The sequence below is a fragment of the Ochotona curzoniae genome, unplaced genomic scaffold (genome assembly GCF_017591425.1).
Source record: "Ochotona curzoniae isolate NIBS_2020 unplaced genomic scaffold, NIBS_Ocur_1.0 contig_3819, whole genome shotgun sequence".
In the NCBI taxonomy this organism is placed as follows: Eukaryota; Metazoa; Chordata; class Mammalia; order Lagomorpha; family Ochotonidae; genus Ochotona; species Ochotona curzoniae.
Window position 1 is genome coordinate 55,495,012 of NW_024466004.1, and position 21,985 is coordinate 55,516,996.

Here is a 21,985-nt window from a genome sequence, read left to right on the forward strand (position 1 = left end):
CAGCCATTTCATCTCCACAGAAACCAGACACAAAAACATGGCAGAGATGGAGAAAGAGGGGAGACCTCCGGAAAATAAAAGGAGCAGGAAACCGGCCCACCCCGTGAAAAGGGAGATCAACGAGGAGATGAAGGTATTTCTGGACCATGGGGCCGGGAAAGCCCGAGTCCCTTCTGCACCCCGTACCCCCCTCGCCTCCCGCCCCTTCGTTGTGTGGCTGGGGGGGGGGGGGAGGTGGTCCGGGCGCGCCTGACAGGTTCGCTGGACGTCCCGAAGAGCCCTCGGCTCCTCAGGCGACGAGCCGAGGCCGGCTTGCGGCTGCATCGCCGACGTCCGGCACGCTCCGATCTGACTGGGGTCCAGGGTGGGGTGTGTGTGTGTGTCCGTGCGGTGTCTGTGTTTGGGATGGGAGGGTCGGGGAACATACTATTCCACCTTACACAGCAGCCTGGGGTGGGTTGGCACGGGCGCGTCCCGGGGAGACTGGCTGGGCGCCGCGGCGGCAGGCGCACTGAGGGCGCTCTCGGTGCGCCTCAGGGTTTTGGGGGGGGACTCCCCGTGCTCCGGGAAGGGCTCCCCGGACCCCTCCAAAGTTAGGAGGCGCAGCCGAGGCAGCCGGGTGCGCTCGCCGTCGCCCGCTCCCCGCCCCCGTGTCCCGCCTGCCGCGGAGTCGCCCGTTGCTTGGCGCTCGCTCACTAATGGGCGGGCAGCGCGGGCCGAGGTGCGGCCGGGGTTGGCGCGGGGCTGGCTGGGGTCCTGTGCGGCAGGCTCGCCTCGCTCGCCTCTGCCTGCCTGCTCCCCGTGGCCGCCGATGTCTCGGCTCGCAGCTGCCCGCTTCCCGGCCACCTTGCTCCTTTGACCCCCGCTGGAGAAACAGACCCCTGGAGATCTGTTTCTGGCCGGGCGGCCTGCGCGAGGCGCCTGGCCATTGTTCGGAAAGGCCAGCCCCGAAGGCTCCCCGCGGGCCGGGCTCCCCGCCAGGCCAGCGGTGCCCAGAGGTGGCGAGCACAGTGCCCCGTGCGCTCTAGCTGTTGGCGTCGCCCACAGCGCTGCTGGGCTCCGGACTCCCCTCTGGTCAACCCCACTCCTGGTTGCCCACCAAGTTGTGGCTCCTGCCTGGGCGAAGGTTTTATTCTAGGTTTTGTTTCGTGAGTCTTTCTGAAAATATAGTTACCAAACATTTTTTAAAAATTAAATTTTTTATTTCTGCGAGTTACTAAAAAGTAGCGGGGCAGCCTTCTGCAGCCTTCTTGGTTTTCTGTATCTTCTGCATCGAGCACTTTATATTGCCGGGTGACGTGGTCAGGTTGGCTTCACAGACAAAACTGCAGGATAGCCCAGGGCTTCTTAGTCTGGTTCATTGTGTGTTTGACGTTTTCTTGGTTACAACCACCATCGTGTAGGGGAGTGCCCGGTTCGAAGCCTGCCAAGGGGATGTGTGGATTGGACAGCCTGTGCCTACCTTGCCAGCATTCCAAGTTTTGGAATTAGGGTCTTTATTTGAGAGTGAGGAACTTGGTGTCTGGAAGCCCTAGGTATGGTTCGCTTCAAAAGAAAATCAAGGAAGATTTACCTTGGAAAGCAATGTCCTGCCCTGTGATAGGTCCTGCCATTGATGCCAATGATAGTTAAGAGCGGGTGGTGGGGGGGTCAGAAGGAGAGAGAGAGACAGAGTCCAAGAGAAAGAGGTTTTTCTTTTTTGTCTACACGAACCCTTCTTCTTCCTTTACTGTTCCCTCCTGTCTAGCACTTCCAGATTACTTTTCCATTTCATTTGAAATTGGGCATGGGGGTGGGAGGTGGGGGGAGGAGGAGAGATGAAGGCAGCTAGGAAATTTTAGCCTGCCCTGGCCCTTTAAAACTCTGCCTAATGTGATCTATATGGATGGCAGTTTTTAAGTTTCATAGGTTCTAGAGTTACAAATTAGCTAATTTTAATCAAAACATGTGAAATGTTATCCCGGCTGGCTATAAAGGCTGACTGTGCTCGATGCTCGGGGCTCGTGTTGTTGGCTTTGGCTGCAGGCGCACTCCGTGGTTTGGGAGATAGTTGTCCTTCTACAGTATAACAGATGTTTGTCTGAACTGGTGAGGAAGAAACAAAAACAACATTGTGTGAAGGGGAAAAATGACACAATTTTTTGCCAGGACTGCAAGGACTAAGCATGGAATTAACCTTACTGCACAAGAGTTTCCTCTTTTTTAAAAATGTTATTTTCTTTCCAGAGCACCACCACCTACTATTTGAAGTTTTAATCCTCATCATTTCCACCCAGAGTAGCAGCGTAGCAGCTCATTCAGTTGCCTGTAGGGTCATGTTTTTTTTCCTCTCTGATTTGGGACCAAGTAAGAGACCCTTGGCTAGAATTTCTGGTCATGTCCGCAGATACCATGCCAGGGTGTTTGGTAGGACAGCACCCCCAATCCTCACTTAATAAGTAGTTTCTCAAAGTTGAAAGGGTTATTGGAACTCATTGACATGGGTCTGTTTTTAATATCAAGCGCTGCATCAACAAGACACCTCTCCCCTCGCTGCCCACCCCCAAGAGCTGGCAGTATTGTTCTTCCCCTAGCTCCTGGAGCTCCAAGCGTAGAGTAACCTAACAAGTGGGTTGCCCTGTATAAAAATGTGTGCAGCAAAATGTCAGCCGGAGCACAATGTGGCCTTGTGCAGCTTCCTATCGGTGCCGCTGGAACTGCCTGGCTGTGTTTGCCTTCATCTGAACAGCTTTCATCTGGACCAGTGTAAACTAAGCCCTGGTAAGTAATCACTGCCCAGCAGAAAGAAAGGAATGTATACAGCTAGCCGGGGCCTAAGCTGTAAAAACGGAAACCTGAGCCCCCACGTAGGATCACATATCAAGGCTGGAAGGTAGGGGAAATGAAAGGGGGAAAGAGGAGAGAGCGAATGGAAAAGTCAGCCTGGGAAATGGGGGATCAGGAGGAGCCCCCACTCCCCCCTGAGGGAGATTTGGCTCAGGGATTAGGGAATTTTATCATGGTGTACAGTGACCTACTCGGGTTTCAACATGAGGTTGGATCAAGTTGCTTCTCTGAGAGCAGAGAGAAAAAGGACTGGTGTGTCTGTCTGTGGTTCCCGTCCTGGCCCACCCCCTCCCTCCTCCTCCCGGTACTAGAAAGGACGTTGGTACAAATGTCTATTTTAAGTACAGCAAGTGCAGGGTATACTGAGAATGAGCAACAAAATGGCCTCATCGCAGAGACTTCCTTCAAGGTTTCTTAATTGAGATAATCACATATTGATTTTAAAAATGCCTGGAGAAGACAAACTGGCTGACACCAGGAATGGCAATGGAGATGGACTTCATGTGGCTGGCAGCTAATGTTGCTTGCTGTTTCATTAGATCAGATATTGAGTTACATTTTCGTTATCACTGGTTTAATGTACATGGCATTGGAACAAATTTAAATTTGATACAATATAATTTTGTGTGTGTGAAAGTACATGACTTGGCATGCTTGCTTGTAGTCTCCTGTAGTGGAAATATCTTGGAGTAGAAATGTTTGCACCGCCCCCGCCTCCTGTGACCTTTATAATGCTTCTTTATCTTCCCTTTCCCCCCTTCCCTTCATCCTGGTTTTCCTTGATTAAAAAGACTGGCTATGTTACTGTGCTTATAATTAATATGCCTTATTTAATTAGTGACTAATAGAGAGGCTTTAAGAAATTCAGATGGCAATGCAATTGGTATTTTGACTCCTTTGTTGTTTCTAAATGAATGTTAGGATTGTATTTAATATAACATATCCCTGAAACACTGTTGGCTCACATGTATTCTAGTGGATGGATGTCAGGAGGGGATTCTGACATATGGAAGGGTTAATTAGTTTCAGGAGTTCATCCAGAACATGGTAGATAGAGTATAAAAACTGATTTGTACTAGTGAATGTGTGAGTATAAATACATGTGTGAGTATAAATATTGTCACACGTAGGGATATGTATGTTGTGCATATATAGATCTTAGTGAACTCTGATCAGTTGCTACCAAACAATAATACAACTAAAAAATATCTGAAGTGTGAGCAGTGATAATGAATCAATGGATTGTATTTTTATGTTTTTAAACTCTTCGACAAAATGAACATGATTAGATTAACCATGCTGTCTTGGAAACTTTCCTGAACAAACCATGTTTAGTGCATTTATCATGTTTGCTCTCTTTATCAATTGCTAAACCGTAAGACAATCTGTGTTATGGGTCATGGGGTCTTTGTTTTGCTGAAGAAGTGTCCTGTCTATAAATATTCTCAGTGAGTAATTTGTACCTAAAATTATGCTTCGGTCCGATGCCTGCAGTTTGAGTTGAACACATCTGTTAGAGTTTAGTAGTAAACGCACCACAGGATTTTCTAGTTTGGTTTCTGATCGTCTCCATTTGGCATTCAGCATGACCTGTGTCAGTTGCATAGACAGTAGAGCAAGTTGCAGAGCTGAGCTGGTCAATGCCATGAGATAAATAGTTTGACAGTAAAAAAGGAAAATCATAGACCTCAGAATGTGGACTAGGAAAGTCAGCATGTTTGAGGCTGAGATCGTTATGTTACTGAAACAGGTATATTTTATGTTTGCTGCTAATGCTCCATTTTGGTATGAGACACAGGAAGTCTCTGGGACTTTAGAAAGTGAGTTTCGGGCCTGGTCCCACTGAGGCATTTACAAATTATGTCTGACCTCTCCTGCTAAGCAGTGGCCTCAGGTGTTGCCATGTGGCAGGACTGTGGACTCTTCTGTGTGGGGACACAGCCCTTGGCACTCGCAGACAGCTAGGGGATGCTCCTGAGCCCTTAATTTGGCTCCCAGCTGTTGTGTTCAAGACTCCAGGCTCTCCCCGGAAGAGATGATCTTGAGAGTGCTAGGAAGGCTCTGCTGTGCTGCTCCGCTCCAAAGGAGGGGTTTCTGGGAAGAGACTTTCTCTCCATCTGGGATCGGGTGAGTGTGATGTGTGGTAGAGTACGTTCTCTAAGCCTCATACGACTCGCAGGTTCCAGAGGCGAGCGAGGAAATGGAAAGGAACCACTCCACTTCCTCCCAGATCTGAAATAAACATTTGAACTAGAAGAAAACGAGCCTGACAGACTCATTCCCTTCTGCGTTTCCTGCCTCGGTGCTTGCCAAGCACTGCATGGAGAAGCCAAATCCTACTCTCCCTGTGTGAAAGACAGACTTATAGAAACCCAGAGCTAACAGTTTTAAAGGAAAGTCAAAACAGGGCCTCAGAAAAGGGCAAATATGAGTGAACACAAATGGTTCTCTGAAAAGGAGAGTTGAGGAGAGTGATACTGTCTTGATCATGTGACGACACTTGCTGTGTCTTTATGTTCTCTAAGAAAACATCTTTTTAAATTTATTGTGTTTTTATACTTTTCTCTCTCTCTCTCTCTCTTTTTTTTTTTATTAAGTACTAGGAGTCATAGAAGGTGGAGCATAAAAATCCCTGAAGTCTAACACTTCCTCTTGTGGAATGGGAAGTTAGCCACAGTTGTACTCTGAAGCTAATGAGATTATTGAATATTTTCCTAAAAGGGAAGGGATACTACAGGGTAGCAGGGAAAGAAAAAATAGAGTACTTTGTCTTTGGCAGTGCCAAATGAAACTCGTACACAGACATGAAAGTGTGTGGTGAATGAGCTTTGCTGAATGTATATTTAGGATCTGTAGACTGATGGGTGTTAATATCTTTTATATAATCAAAAGCCAGGAAACTCTGCCACTGCTTTAAGGCCGGTGTCTTTGGCACAGACAGGGAAACAGTGTAACAAGTCTTGGTGATTTTTTAGGGTGGTTCTGCAGCTGTGATGGGAGGCAGCTGCACACAGCTGTACACCTGCCATGACTGCCACAGTGTTAGCTGAAAGCCGTGATCTGTAATTTTACAGTATCATTTGACGCTTTTAGGACATTTGATATCTTAGCAGCAGATTAAAATGTAGGGACAAGATTGTCTGCTCTGTCACAAGACGACCATGTTAACAGTATAGACTTTCTATGCAGAAGCATACTCTTTTTTTTTTTTTAAGATTTATTTGAAAGGTGGAGGGAAGGAAGGAAGGAGGGAGGGAGGGAGGTTGCAAGGAGAGAGACACAGAAAATCTTCCATCCACTCATTCACTCTCCAAATGCTAGATCTTGTTCAGGTCAAAGTCAGGAAACCAGGAACTCCATCTGGGTCTCCCATGTGCACATCAGAAACTCAAGTACTTGGGTCAGCGTCAGCGCCTCTCTGGATACACGGTCGGAGGAAGCTTGGTGAGAAGCGAAGGCAGGACTTCATCTCAGGCACTCACTTCAGGGATGGGAGCAGCCCAAGCTGCAGTCAGACCTTCTGCACAGTGCTGACATCACGGTGCTTTATACACTAACTATAGCTATTCAATTCAGAATATATTGATAATAAGAGGACAAACTTTTTTTCCCCTTCAGGCTGTTTCAAGCCAGAGTTGGGTGTTAGTGTTAGAATGTGTCCTCTGCAGTTTGTGTAGTGGTGAATCATGCAATGGTTGAGAACAATGTGGGAAAACCTACTGTAATGGAGTACAGCGAGTGACTTATCTGCAAAGGATAGAAAACTGTAGTTGAGCTAGAAAGAGCAGCACTCAGCACAAAGTCTGCACTAAGGGGTGTGACTCTGGCTACTGTTATTATTTCATGCATATTCATGCATTGAGTCATCTGTGGACAATAGCTTATCCTTACTATACTATCCAATCATGGGTAGCAAGGTACTTTGAAATCTGTAAAGGGCTTTTCGGATATTTCTTTTGCACTATGTAAGTTTTTTACCTGCTGACCATTTTCATGGCAGGAATATAAAATAAAACCCATCAACTGGATGTGTGTTAACAGAGACAATGTAAGACTCAGCCCTGGGCTAAGCCTGGGGAGTAGAACTAGAAACTGACTTGTAGTTGACTCAGAGCTCCATTCTGGCTTTACTCTGGAACTTGACCAGGACTCTGCCTTTCTCCCATACATCTCCACTTCATCTCTGTCACAAAGACCATGATGCTGAATAGAAATCTGTCCCAGAAGTCAGAACCCATGGAGATGAAAAGGGAGGGAAAATGTTTTCCAAAAATAATCATCACTTTATTTTTCATCTCTGTAAATAGAAGAGATCCTAGTATTTTTTCCCCTGCCTTGTAAATTGTTCAGGATTGGGAGTTGCTTTTTCCTGCGAAAATGTTTCTGATGTACTCTGGTTTTTTTTTGGTGTCAGAAGGGCTTGGAATTAAGTAATGTGACTGACAGATCCTTGTTATTATTGTTAGGACTATAAATAAGGCCAATAGCAGTTGTTGATGAGTGATGTTATATGCTAATTAATTTTTAATTAGAACTAGTATTACATATATTTTTAAAAAGATTTATTTATTTTTTGTTACAAAGTCACATATGCATAAAGGAGGAGAGACAGAGAGGAAGATCTTTCACCCGATGATTCACTCCCCAAGTGACCGCAACGGCCGGTGCTGTGCCAATCCGGAGCCAGGAGCCAGGAATCTCCTCCAGGTCTCCCTCATAGGTGCAGGGTCCCAAGGCTTTGGCCTGTCTTCGACTGCTTTCCCAGGCCACAATCAGGGAGCTGGATGGGAAGCAGAGCTGCCAGGATTAGAACCGGTGCCCATATGGGATCCCGGCGCATTCAAGGCAAGGACTTTAGGTGCTAGGCCACACCGCCGGGCCCTAGTATTATATTTTTACAAAAATAGTATACAGGCATGGCAGAAATTGTAGAATAATGAACAGAAATAAGCAAAAAGAAGAACAAAACCTCTAATTTTTCCTACCAAGACACAATTACTGTCGACATTTGGTGTATACCTTTTCATCTTCTTCCCTTGTCTGATATATAGTATTTTTAAAAAGCAGAAGTGATCACCTAGTGTACTAAGCTTTGCCTTAAAAACTTAATATTTATTGTTAATAGCTTTTCATGGCAACAAAAATTTATCTTTAGCATTTATTTTAGTGGCAAAATAGTATTTTATGATTAAACCATAATTTATTTAACCAAATTTCTATTACTTGACATTTAGTTTGTTTTTAAGAAATCACACTGAGATAAATATTCTTTAACATGCATATTTCTATGCTTATTTACCTAAGATAGTTTATTTAATCTTTAGGAATCAAATCATTGTGTCAAAGGGTAGCCAAGATTTTTAAGGTTCTTAATGCGTAGAGTCAAAATATTTTTTTCTAAAAATGGAATCAAATTAAATTCCCAATGGTATGAGAGTGCTCACTAACACTAAATAATTTAAAAATACTTTTTCATGTTTACTTTTAGAATTCTATTTTCCCCGAATACTTCTTTCTATTTAAGTGTTTTCTCTGATATTTATGAATATACCCAAATGTGTTTGCCTGTTCATAGAGTGCATTCTAAATATCAGGTTATGCTAGGTGAGGCATAAAGTTAAATAAAAGGCTTTTGTCCTCAACTTAACTCATAGTGTATTTGTGATAAATGACATATTTTGCTAGGAGTAAGACTTGGATTAAAATAGGAATTACGTTTGTGGAGAGAGGGAGGGCATGACTTTTTTCTCATTTTGTGAGTCACTGAGAGCTCTTTGAATGCATCATGCCAGCTTGGGGAGGATATAGATTTAAGAGCATATCAGCATTCAGTTATACAAGCCAGGTATGAAAAAACCATATTACTAGTGCTTATGTATGCTTTAGAATCTGGTGTGTCCAAAATAAGTGAAATCAGCAAGTCCTTTTTGAAGACCTTGAAGTTTTTGTTTTAGAGATGCTTTCAAGAGTTTGTGATGATTACTATTTACGGAGTACCTGGAAGTTAGCTCTTTATTATTTACAAGCTGGAATATTTGACTAAATTAATTGAGACTGAATTTTGACGTTTGTGTAGGATTTCCAATTGAATAAGGAGGATGTCTAAAGAATAGCCTGTGAATTAAGGTCTCTTTTACACACACAAAAAGATTTTTTTTTTCTTACTGTAGAAAGAACTCAGAAGGAGTGAAAAGGTGGTAGAATTTCTTTTCCATCTGTCTCATTGATCAAAATATCATACGTTCAGACTATGCATCAGGATTGTCTTTCCTTTAGGAGACCTGGAGGTGCAGAGATTGGAGAGGGTAAGCAGGAGATAGGGGAATCAGATAGGCTTATTAGAAGTACAAAGCAATAGAGGTAGATATGATGTCAGGAAATTCTAGAATGAGAGGATTCATTTTTTAATTGTGAATTTTGGGCTCTTCTCCTTCAACCATACAAGTAAAAAAAAAGGAGCCGAGGCCAATGATCAGATCTGAAAGCAAGTGAAATGTCAACAGATGTAGTTACATTCTGATTGACAACCTCTTCATATTTGATATAAGCATCTGGTGGAATGATTTCTTTGTAAAGGGAGGCTACCACTTAGGTTCACTCGAAACTTATTGTGGAAACTAAATACTTAACATATAGGGTTATTGAAAGGAACAAGAGTGTTGAAAGACATAGAAACAGGCCCGGCACGGTGTTGTAGTGGCTAAAGTCCTCACCTTGCACGCGCCAGGATCCCATATGGGCGCCGGTTCTAATCCTGGCAGCTCTGCTTCCTATCCAGCTCCCTGCTTGTGGCCTGGGAAAGCAGTCAAGGACGGCCCAAAGCCTTGGGACCCTGCACCTTTGTGGGAGACCTGGAAGAAGTTCCTGGCTCCTAGCTCCGGATTGGCACAGCACTGGCTGTTGCGGTCACTTGGGGTGTGAATCATCGGGTGGAAGATCTTCCTCTCTGTCTCTCTTCCTCTCTGTATATCTGACTTTCAAATAAAAATAAATAAATCTTAAAAAAAAAGACACACAAACACTGTAAGTTATTAGATGCTATCCTTGTAATGATAGTGACCTATTTTCAAAATCCAAGTTGGACCACATGGTGGGAGAAAGGATTTTTGTGTTACTTCCAAGGGAGAGAGGTGGTCTGCAAAATGTAGTTTGGATGCCAGAGTACTGAAATCTGTGGCACATTTGGAAAGTTAATGGGAGCAATGAAACAATATTTGCAATAATGAGTGTTCAGTAAAATTTGTGTTACCACTGTAATCATACGTTTCTAAGATATATGTATATATATGCATGTATCTATAATGAGTAAAAGTTCTGTGACTCCTTAGGATCCTCACAGTATGAGGGACTTCTGAGAACCCCTGTTTTGTGTTTTTCCTAGGTCTCCAGCAGAAACAGTGAGTAAAAATCTGGGTGGGAACAAATTTTACAACCTCCAGGAGTCAGTAACTTCTTTTATTACCAAACATCTTGACCTCAGAATTTCTGAGTTTCAACCCTAATCATCTTTTTTTTTTCTGTTTTAAAGAATGAGAAATATAGTTAAGAGATATGCTTTTGAATATAAACTTCTTCTCTAAAGGATTTTTTTAAAAAATGCTTATTTATTTTTATTGGAAAGACAGATTTACAGAGAGAAAGAGAAATAGATCTTCTATCTGCTGGTTTACTCTCCAAATGGTTGTAACGTCCAGAGCTAGGTCAGTCTGACTCCATGAGCCAGGAGCCTCTTCTGGGTCTAACACGTGGGTGCAGGGTCCTAATCCTTTGGACCATCCTCCTTTGCTTTATTCTGCCACAGACAGGGACCTGGATGGGAAGTGGAGCAGTTGGGTACAAATTGATGGCCATATGGGTTGTTAGAGTTTGCAGGTTTAGCCATTACACCAGCCCCTAATGGATACTAATACAAATAATGCTGTGAAAAAAGAGATCTGGAGTAATTCTCTGCCAGAAAGATTTGAAAATCCTTGAAGGCCATAAACATTACATTCATTTCCCCCAGAAAATGTGGTATTTCTTGGATGATAATGGCAGAAGTATATTTTACTTGCTTTCACTTAGCACTATAATAAGTCCATATGATGTCTAGCATTGAGCTTTGCCTAGGAATTAAAAAAGAATATTTCCTGGGGTTCTTTGATTTCTTAATGCAGTAGTAAAGACAGAATTAATAGTCTACTTCTTGTAGCTATCTTGAAAGAGACTTTGCTATTTGTTCTCTCTCTTTCATCTGGCTCTTTTTTTTAATGAAACTTTGGAAACTTACAGTTTGAGATTTTACAAGCTTTTTGTTTTCTGCTTTGCAGGTCTGTATCAAAGCATTTTTAATCTTTATTTTTGATGACAAACAAGAAAATGTTTTAGGGTTTGTTTTCCCTGACACTTATGGTAACTCAAAAATCGTAGACTAGATTAAGTTCATATTGATTGTTCCATGAAGTCTTGGAGTTTTCAGCAGAAACTATGAACTAAATGCTACAGTTAAGGTGCCCAAATAGCATGAATTTGGTGTTAATCATCCAGTTTCGTTTCCCATTTTTATTCAAATGCCTGAAACTTCTGGATCCCATCTCTAGGACTGGTCCTGAAAGGCTAAATGGATTTGCAGCTGGACAACAAACAAATCCATATCCTTGGCTGGGAAGTTGCTCCATGAATTATGCATCTACAGCCTTTGTGTGACTTCAGAGGTTACACAGAGAAAGTGGTGCCTTGATTGGAATGGTCTCTAACACTAGATAGGGTAGCCAGGAGTTATTATGCAAAAGATTTTCTGTCTTGTTGACACAGTTCTTCTAGAGATTGGGGCAAACAGCACCTGGACCAATAGGCTGGCTTTTACGTGTCTTTTAATGCTGTTGGGAATTGGTTTTTGATGCAAGCTCTAAGCCTCATCCTTGGAGATTTCTGCTGCCAGACCACTGATGGAGGACCTCGGGTGTGTGCTTAAGGACTGTCATTCCCAAGTCAGGCTCTCTGCTCAGGGAAAGAAATTAGGTGTTAGCGAAGACTGACACCTCCTTAAAGGGATCACCTTTGATTGAATAGAGCAGCGTTTAGCCCAGTCCTCCTCAGTGGTATTCCCGAAGTTGCTGTGCTTATTATTCATATCGATCATAACATCTTTGTGTGTTCATGAAGAGAATGTCTATTTAATGTGGACATGAGCAGCCATCAAAGAATAAATGCTGCACTGAAGCACAGTGTGACTGTGTTGGCCTTGTGGATGAAAACCCTGAGTCACCCTGGCTCTGTTTCTTTTTTTAATTGCTAGTGCACGGTACCATCACAGATTGATCCCATTGGAGCCCAGAATTTAAGTGGGCACTAAAGCAAACCAAACCAAACAAGACAAAACAAAAAAACCCTGAGCACCTTGTGGGTGATTTGAAATGCTATGATAGGTTTGTTTTTTTGGATTGAGTAGTGGAATAGCTTTTTTTTTTTTTTTTTTTAATGCACCCTACCCCCTGCTGAAATCTAATGTCATGAAATTCAGGAAAACATGGAGTTCACACACTGAATCCACTCACACCCTGGTTTAGCCTTAGTGCTTTGTTTCAAGCACATGTGTTATATGTAGCAGTGTAAATTAGAAATGACAGCCTTAGGGAAAATAATAAGATTCTTTGGGTCACAGATGTTATAATATACAGTTTTTCTAGCTTAATCTAGGAGACTCATAGTCTGTTGCCAGGCAGAATTATTTAAGGTAGAAATAAACATTAAGATCTTTAACACACAGATTCACATTTTGTTTCCAGACCTAGCAATTGATAAATTGATAAAATAGTGATCTGCTCTGTAATACTAAATTTGTCCAATTATACTGGTTATTTTTGACTTGATATCCGTAATAACAGTCACAATAGTAATGTCCTACGTTTGTAGATTGATTCACAGTTCATAAATAGTTCCATTCATTGTCTGAAAATCTGGGCTGGCTAATAACCTTGAAGTTACTTGTACTTTTATATTATTTGTTAAGAGATAATCATGGTGACCTTTGCTTTCATGGAGAAAGAATCTTAATGAAATTTGCAAAGCAAATTATGCATTGACCTTAAAAACTGCTCTTGTAAAAGGGAAAGCTAAAAAGGGAGACCCTTATACCCTATTGAGCTTTCTGTATTGCAAGGGTTCACAATTGAGAAATTATGTCTTTGTTGAGACTTTTGTTTTTTCTAAAAGAAGAGTCCTGTTAAACAACACCGAACTCAGAGAGCAATGCCAATTTAAATCAATCTGAACTACATAAAAGTTAGTTTCCATTTTTTCAAATTTTTTCTTAGCCTTTTTCGTCTTCTACCTTTCAACATTTTTATATTACTGTGGAATATAGACTTTGCAGAAGGATATGCTAAAATATGACTTCCCATTCATAAGAGAAACTGACAAATGCCTTTTCCTTATTATCTTTGAATTGCAAATGTCTGAGGTCTTGCTGTAATTGGATGCATCATTCTGAGATTTAAATGCATTATAATTTTTGAATGTGACTTGAAAAATGAATACTACTCTGGGGGAAGTGGGGCTGAGCTGACAATAAATGGTGTGGAGCAAACAATTCAATTTATGCATTCTTTTCAGTTATTGATTATATAAATAAGTAGTTGCTTATGCTTCTCTTATAGAACTTTGCAGAAAACACCATGAATGAACTCCTTGGCTGGTATGGCTATGATAAGGTTGAATTAAAAGATGGTGAAGATATTGAATTCAGGAGCTACCCTACAGATGGGGAGAGCCGGCAGCACATTTCTGTTCTCAAAGGTAATGACATTTAATGTCCCTTTGTTCATTCAAAGAAGGATTAACTATCTCAACCTGCCAGAATTGAGTTGCTTTGGGACTCATTTTGTTGATTATGCCCAAGGTTGATTTAAATATACATCCTCAGCAGTGCTTTTCCCAAAAGCGGAATTGCACACAATATATGAACACAACCTAAAACAAAAATGGATTTGACTTCCTCTCCTTCCAGTAGTGGGAAAGGAGACAGAGGCTAGTGACCTTCAGGGCTATTGTACTGACCATAGGTATATACAAAGAGACGATGTTGGCTGACTCATGATTTACAATCCCTATAATATATACCATCAGACTATTGAGGACTGATCTGTTATATTAAATGTTTGATTTAGGTTTTCAGATTGCAAGCAAGATACATTGTTATTTTGGAAATCCCCACTTTCTTTTCTTTTTGGTGAGAATTCTAAAGGGAAGCTCTATTTTCATTTTGTATGTAATATTTCTGTCTTTCTCTGACCCCACCATCTGGACTAGGGTAAAGAGAGGAATAAGAGAAAGTAGTCAATAATCGCCTCCCATATTATTTTCTGAGAAAATTCAGGAAAGCCAAGCGAAAGAGGAGTAATTACAGAGGCTCGACAGAGTTGAATTAGCACTGATTTTCCCAGTCGGTATCAGTGCCAGGTAGCTCATGGAAGATGTCTGTATGGGCACCAAATTTATGAACCTGTATGTGTTTGCAAAGGGTAAGAGAAGTAACCCGTTTGGGTAACTTTATAAGATATAGGTAAAGTTAATTGTGCGTCATCCCTGGCAGTGTCATCAGCATTTGCGTTGCATTCAAAATCTATTGGTGTAAATAAGCATTTTATTTCCAGCCTTTAAGATAGTGTTTGTCCTTATATGCCAAGGAATTGAGTGTAGATGCACTGTCCTGCAGGCATGTGGAATTGAATATATGTGATGTCTTTTATGTGAAGCTTGCTATGAAATTGTGCATACACATCATGTTAGAGAGATAACATCATCCATTTCATTGCAAGTGAAAAATGCAAGCTGTGAGTTTATATTGTATAAACTAATAGCTCTTATAATAGTTGGCTCAGGTAACAATCTTTGCCTCTGGGGAATGTGGAAAGAGAGTGTGCCAGGATACATCACTGGAGGGAAAAAGTTGCTTTCCATGGTTGAGGGTTTGTTTGATGATTCATTTGCAAGGATGAAATGTGCGAAGTTCGTAACATTCTCATTTTTCTTTACATTCATTTTTGTTAATTTTTAATATTACCAATCACGTGTAAAATAGTAGCTCTCTTTTTAATCATCTGCTACTTTCTTATGTTTTCATTTGATTATTACAGCCCGAGTTTATGATACGGTGGAGTCTGGTTACAGTGTTGGGGGAAGGCACGTTTTAGGCTTTCTCCCTGGTACCTGCTATTTATCACTTTCCACATGGAAAAGGTTAATTGCCTCTCAATTTTCTATGGGATTTTACGGTGCTAAAATTCATCACCATGATTCAGCTGGGATATTAGCTATCATAGTGGAGCAAATTATAAAGAAGCTTGTTGGAAATTTATGGTAACAGGACTAAAAAGGTCCAGAATGGACTCTAGAGTTCTAATAAATTGTATAAAGATTTGCAAGAAAAAATGTGTTTTGTTACATGACCATTTTGGTTGAGAAAAATAACAAAAATTAAGTCTACTGAATAAATTCTTCTACCATAATGAATATGTATATATTCTTTTTTTTTTTTTTAGAAAATTCTATGCCAAAACCAAAATTACCTGAGGACAGTGTTATTTCGCCATACAATATAAGCACAGGCTATTCAGGGCTTGCCACTGGAAATGGACTCAGTGACTCACCTGCAGGGCCCAAGGATCATGGCAATGTGCCCATTATCGTACCTTTAATTCCACCACCTTTTATAAAGCCACCAGCAGGTAAGCTACTACTAGGGTTTCTGTGGCTAATGATTCCGAGGAGTTTGTTTTCACTGTCTTACAAATAATTATTAAACATTCCAGCTACCCTGGTAAAGTCCATTTCAGGAATTTTATAGCCTAGTTAGCGCATGTATTTTTAAAAATATTATTGTAATATTAGGAGAATTTTCTGCTGTTGCTTAGGCTGTACACTTTCAACTGATAATAAATCATTTCTACCATTAGCTTCAAGAAAATTTTCTTCTCTGAAGTCACCTGCTTAAAAAATGGATGAGACAATTAAAAATAAGTAAGATACATGTAATGACTGGCTAGCAACAACAACAAAAAAAAGAAATTTTGGTTTAACTGGGTGATACAGAAAGAGAGCCACATCTTCTCTGCATTTTCTGAGAAATGGGTTAATTTTGTAAAATTTCATAAAGGAGCATGAGGTAGCGTGTTTCTTATCAAACCTTCCTTAAATTCTGTTTAAGAGACAACTTTGGCTATGCATCTTCTCCACAGATTTCCTTCTAATGCTTGCAAACCCCTCTCTAAGGACTTTTAAAGAAATGGTGAACTGAATATCACTTACATGGAAGTGTAATCAGTTCCTTTATATTTTTAGAAAATAAGGTGGCAGTATATTGGACCTGAGTGGGAGTGGACTGTTATGTGATGACGCAAACAGATATGTTCCACACTGGGAAAGAAGTCACGTAGCATTCTATCCGGCTTGCTGTGAAATGCTGCTATCACGCTAGACTGTGCCATTGTGACAACAGTTATTTTTCTGTGCTTTGAACTGAATCTGATAAATGCTGATTTTCAAAACTGTGCTTATGGTAACATACTACAGATAATGCTTTTAATTTTATTAGGGGGGTTTGGTTATGTTTCCATAAGCAGAAAAGATATGTTAGATAAAAGTAACTCAGCTTATATTATAGATATATTCACATTCTAAGTGTCTTTTCCTTCATGGGTATGGCTAAATTCTCTTGCTTGGCCTACTACATTTTTGCAGTAGAACTGTCCTTTCAGACTAAGTCTCTTACATATGCCATTTATTCTACTTCCTTGTCAAAATGGTTTGTAATTCTCTTTGTCTACTAATTGCAGATATAATTGGTCTGTCATATGAAGTGTATCTTATTAATGCCTCTATTCTTCTTCAGGTGGTTGTTTTGTGATATGAAGGAGACCAAATTTATTTCCCAAGAATCAGGAGCAAGCTTTGCACAGGCCAGGAAATAGTTGTGATTGCTTTTGTAAGCACAGAGTTCATGCTGTAATGCATGTTCATGTAGCTTAGGTGAGGGGCGGCGTTGGCGATGGGGCTCTCGGTTAGGCAGTTTGATTGAGTCACAGGAACAGTGGCTTCAGATTCAGACAGATGGAGTTCACATCTAGGCTTTCTTATTTCAAGCTCTGCAGATGTGGACAAGTTCTAAAGGCTCTCTGTCCTGCAATTTTCTCTTTTGTAAGATGATGGAGATAGTAGTGCCTCAAAGGGGATGTTCTGGAGAGGTTATAAAAATATTATAAAGTACCTAGCATAGTGCCTGCCTCACAAATCAGTTAATACCATACCTCTTTTTTTTTTCTGTTTCAATTCTTATTCTGCCCTAGAGTTATCATGCACATAATTTGTGCATAAAAAGCTGTGCATTTGCAGATTTATCCCCGAAATTTATTGGGGCAAATCAGACAGCTCTAGAAATTAGCATAGCTGAGGCAAACAGGAGTTTGGCATGCCAAAAAACCTGCCCTGAAGTTTCCTGCTGAGCCAGCCACGTGGAATTCAAGCACACAGCTTCTATTTAACTCTAATTCCACATCAGATCAGGAAATAAATATGAAAAGGGATAGATGCCAAAAACCAAACCTTGGAAGTCTTAGGCATAGGAACTCTGGGGAGTTAGAAGCCAGAGTGACAGAACACCAGTAGTTGTGTGCTGTCTTCCATGAAATTCCAAGGCACTCATCTGTTGAAAACAAAATGTAGGGAAGGACACGTTTAGTTTTCTGTGTCTGTTGGAAAACCTTGGCTTTGTCCACCTCCAGGGCTCTCTTTTATAAAAAGACAAAGATGGAGAGTGGTTCTTTGCTTTCAGTGAACTTACTCTATTAGTCTCTCAGCAGAAACTTATGTGGGAAGATGAATTTTGCTTTAGTTGCAGTAGGTCAGGAGTCAACAAATCTTTTCTGGAAGGTGCCAGGTAGTATTTTAGGCTCTCTGGGCTGATTGTCTCCATCACAGCTGCAGGAGTCTGCTATTGTAGCAGAAAGACAGCTATGGATGACAGATAAAGAAGTGATCGTGGCTGTGTTCCCATAAAACTTTATTTGCAAAAGAATCGATATTTGGGGCTTGGCTCAGGGACTGTAGTTGGCTGAGCCTTGCCTTGGGCGAGATTAACCAAAGTCTTATGATAGCAGGAGGTTGAATAGTGTTTTAAAGAACCAGGCGGTGAACTTTGTTGAGATACTCTGTGTGATAGCATAGTGGGGGGTCAGTAACAGGAACAGGAAACTGTGTTTTCAGGGTATGTGGTGGGCTCTGGCTCACCAGTGTTGGTGAATGGCTTTAATTTTAATTCTATGGCACATGTGTTGGGCAAGGACCAACAATGTTGCTGTTCCCTGAGAGACGATGTTATTCTATATGGTTTAATTCCAACCTGTTCAGACAGCTGACTTTGATGCCATCATTCTTTTTTTGTTTTTTTATTGGAAAGGTGGATATACAGAGAGGAGAGACAGAGAGGAAGATCTTTTGTCCGATGATTCACTCCCCAAGTGAGCTCAATGGCCGATGCTATGCCGGTCCGAAGCCGGGAACCAGGAACTTCTTCCAGGTCTCCCACATGGGTGCAGGATCCCAAAGCTTTGGGCCATCCTCGACTGCTTTCCCGGGCCACAGGCAGGGAGCTGGATGGGAAGCAAGGCTGCTGGGATTAGCACTGGCACCCATATGGAATCCCGGGCGTGCAAGGCGAGGAGCTTAACCACTGTGCCACCGCGCCGGGCCCAGATGCCATCATTCTTATTTATCTATGGCTAAATAAAGGGCACAGATTTTTCAAAAACTTCCACCTGGTTTATTGTTTCAATTTTTTTTTCTTTGCTGAATCTTTTAGCCAAGTTTTAGTTGAGGTACATCCATCATTCGTTCTGTGCTTGCCTAAAGGTTAACATGGCATTCCTGATAGGGAGTAATTAAGGGCACAGTGACTAGAAGCAGAAGGCCCCTTTACTAATCAGCCTCTCTGAATAATTAAGATTTTATTGTATTATGCAGATGTCCATAACTGAAGACTGGAAAGATGCAAATTTTGTGTGTACCTTATGCTATACTGTACTTTTGTCCTGTAACCTGGCTATACAAGAATGCTGGCAGTAATGCTATATGTTTGTATGAAATCTTTTACAGTTTCTGAAACTCATTGACATTCATTATTCTATTTAAACTACAATTAATCTGGGAAATGGCATGTATGATATAATTAAATAAAGAAGTAAAGGTAGTATAAATGACTTTTTCAAAGTCACGTAGCTTCTAAGTACTCAAGCCAAGAATAGTACTAAGGTCTTTCTGACTACTAATGCAGTATTTTTTTTTTAAATATAAAGTTACCTTTTCATCATATTTTAAAACTTTCCTGGGCTGTTTTAGTATCATGTAGGGTGATACTACTTCCAGATTCCCCAGTAATTGGATATTTTCCTGCAAATGGTTGTTTTTCGAAGTTCATGTCTCCTGGGAGACTCTGTGAATTCCTCCCCAGCCCCAAGAGCCAGTGGTTCTGTGAACCTGAGTGACCTGGCAGGGATAGAACCCAGGTTGGTTTTGAAGTACTTGTCATGATGAGGCTAGTTGCATCTCTTTCAGGGTGCCAGAGGGCTCCATCCGGTTCCCAAGAGTGCATTCATGCACTCAGACAGACTGAACTCTGGATCCCACCCATGACTTGGCAGGCAGTGGGCCCAGTGGAATACTCGTGATTGGGAACATGGTGATACCCTATTCTCTTGCATTTCCACTCTCCTTTTTCACAGCTGCAAATGGAAGTGTGAGTGTAGCTTTTGGGCCTGGAGAACTGCTGTTCAGGCTCTCCCACCTCCCACCTTCTTGTGTTTTGGTGGTGACCACTGCATGGGCCTTGCTTTGACCTCGCTTGTTTGTATCTGTCTTCTCGAGCAGAGTTGCCTGCCCTACCCTCCTCCTCAGAGACAGCCTTTGGTGTACCATTTGTGACATCACAGGTGTTACTATGGTAACAGACTTGTTATAAACAGACGATGAAAGTCTTGATTTTGCTTTTTTCCTCTCCCATACAGGGAAGGGACTCACTATGATGCTTAAGTAATAATCACAGACTTTTCTTTCTGCAGACTCTAGGGGGTGAATAGAGCAGTCATTTAAAAAAAATTTTGTAGTAATATGAGAAAATAATAGAAAGCATTGACCAGCTCTTTCTCTTCAATCCAACATACCTTGATCATTTAGGCTGAACAAAAGCAAAAAGCTTCTTTGCTGATCATGGATATAGGCTTCAGGGATAAGACATATGTCAGTGGGAGATTTAGAAGATAATTCAGGTTAATTATATCATAACCTTGCTGTAAATTTTCATGTGGGTCTGACCCTTTGGGACTTCCAAGAGGGTTGTGTCTATCCGGGGCTTTGGTCTTGGATTGTGAGCACAGTGCTGTAGTGTATCCTCATTAAAACACTTGTCCCTGCCCTGCTCCTGCCAAGTCCACTGAGTGAATTTAAGCATTCAGAGAGGATTTTTTTTGGATAACACAGTTTTTACTAAGGCCTCATCAGGGCCTTTGCTGCTTTACGAGTCTGATAGCACTTGCTCCTGACTACCATCATTATGGCTTGTTGGAGCTTTCCTGTCTTGTCAGTCTGTGGACAGAGGGAAGACTTTGGGCCAGGTGAAATTCAAACCAGAATTGTCTCCTTGTTTCATTCTCATTCTCCACCTCAATGTCTTGCTCCCAAGAATTAAAAAAAAAAAAAAAAAAAAAAGAACTGTCGCTGTACTTGTCTTGCTTCACAAGGAAAGAGAAGCAACTTTTGGGCCCAGCACGGTGGCCTAGTGGCTAAAGTCCTTGCCTTGAATGCACCGGGATCCCATATGGGCGCCAGTCCTAATCCCGGCAGCTCTGCTTCCCTTCCCATCCAGCTCCCTGCTTGTGTCCTGGGAAAGCAGTCGAGGACGGCCCAAAGACTTGGGACCCTGCATCTGTGTGGGAGACCTGGAGGAGATTCCTGGCTCCTGGCTCTGGATCAGCTCAGTTCTGGCCATTGCGGTCACTTGGGGAGTGAATCATCGGATGGAAGATCTTCCTCTCTGTCTCTCCTCCTCTCTGTATATCTGACTTTGCAGTAAAAATAAATAAATCTTTAAAAAAAAAGAGAGAAGCAACTTTTCTGCCTAGTGAAAGCGTCATCACTGCAGAAAACACAGTACCTGGGAAGCCACAGTTCAGAACTGAGTCTTGACAGGTTTCTTCAGAGGCTTACAACTTGCCTCTTCTGAGTCCAGAATCCCTGCAAATCCCTGCGTACTTTAAAATGCAAGGGCAGGTGAAACAAAGGAGGGAGTAGACTACCCCTAGTGCATTTGTGGCAGTTTTAAATCTAATGCCTCGCCTGCCAAATGATAAGTGCCATTACTTTTCACACTCTGAGGGCTGGGGTGGATGGTGGGGTGCATCCACACTGCACACTAGGGAGAGGAGCTCCAGCCCCTGGGACTGCCTTGGTTTCCTGTGTGCTGCTGCGTCTTGTCTTTCTTTGAAAACAGTGACCGTTTCCTGTCCTCCAGGATGGCTTGCTTTCAGTGAGCTTTCCAAACTTTGCGTTCAGTCACAGTCATGGAAATCTGATATATTTTTTCAGGCAAATCGTGAAATTCCTAAGAGGTTCTAAGAACTGGGCTTTAAGGAACCGTTAGCTTAACTGAGAATATGGAAACATTCTTGTGATCTGCTAAGCTCTGTGTATACAACTGAGTAACCCACAGTTAATAAGCATGTTACTTTTTGGCTCTGAGCATTCTTACATGGAGTTGTGCTTGCAGGGAAGTCAGAATCAGAATGTGGTTTGTATTATGGTCATTGTTTATTTTATCTGATATTCAATATTCTTAGGGCTTGCATGTGAATGATGTATTCCAAATAGCCACTGAGAAAACAGGATTTAATCAAAATTGCCTTGGCATTTATTTATTTGTCCAGCTTTCAAAATATGATTATTAAATAAAATTACCTAGCTTAATGGGATTTGGATGACTTACTATTCTGAGTTCACCAGCTCTAGTTTTCAAAAAAGATAGAGGTTCGCTGAACCCTTAGTTTTATAAACCACCTAGCTCAAGGACAGGATGACTTATGATGGGTGTCAGGAATAGAAGGAGTTAAAGACATGATGATATAATTTCATCACA

The 21,985-nt window shown here is 41.6% G+C and overlaps 1 protein-coding gene across 1 annotated transcript in view; it reads left to right on the forward strand.

The window, feature by feature from the left end:
* The window catches only part of LOC121158797 (sine oculis binding protein homolog), a 138,447-nt gene continuing 116,462 nt past the window's right edge, over positions 1-21,985 (forward strand). The window contains exons 1-3 of the mRNA XM_040983852.1: positions 1-133; positions 13,464-13,602; positions 15,348-15,533. Coding sequence (XP_040839786.1) covers positions 38-133; positions 13,464-13,602; positions 15,348-15,533 — 421 coding nt within the window. The 5' untranslated portion in view covers positions 1-37. The remainder of the gene's footprint in view (positions 134-13,463; positions 13,603-15,347; positions 15,534-21,985) is intronic.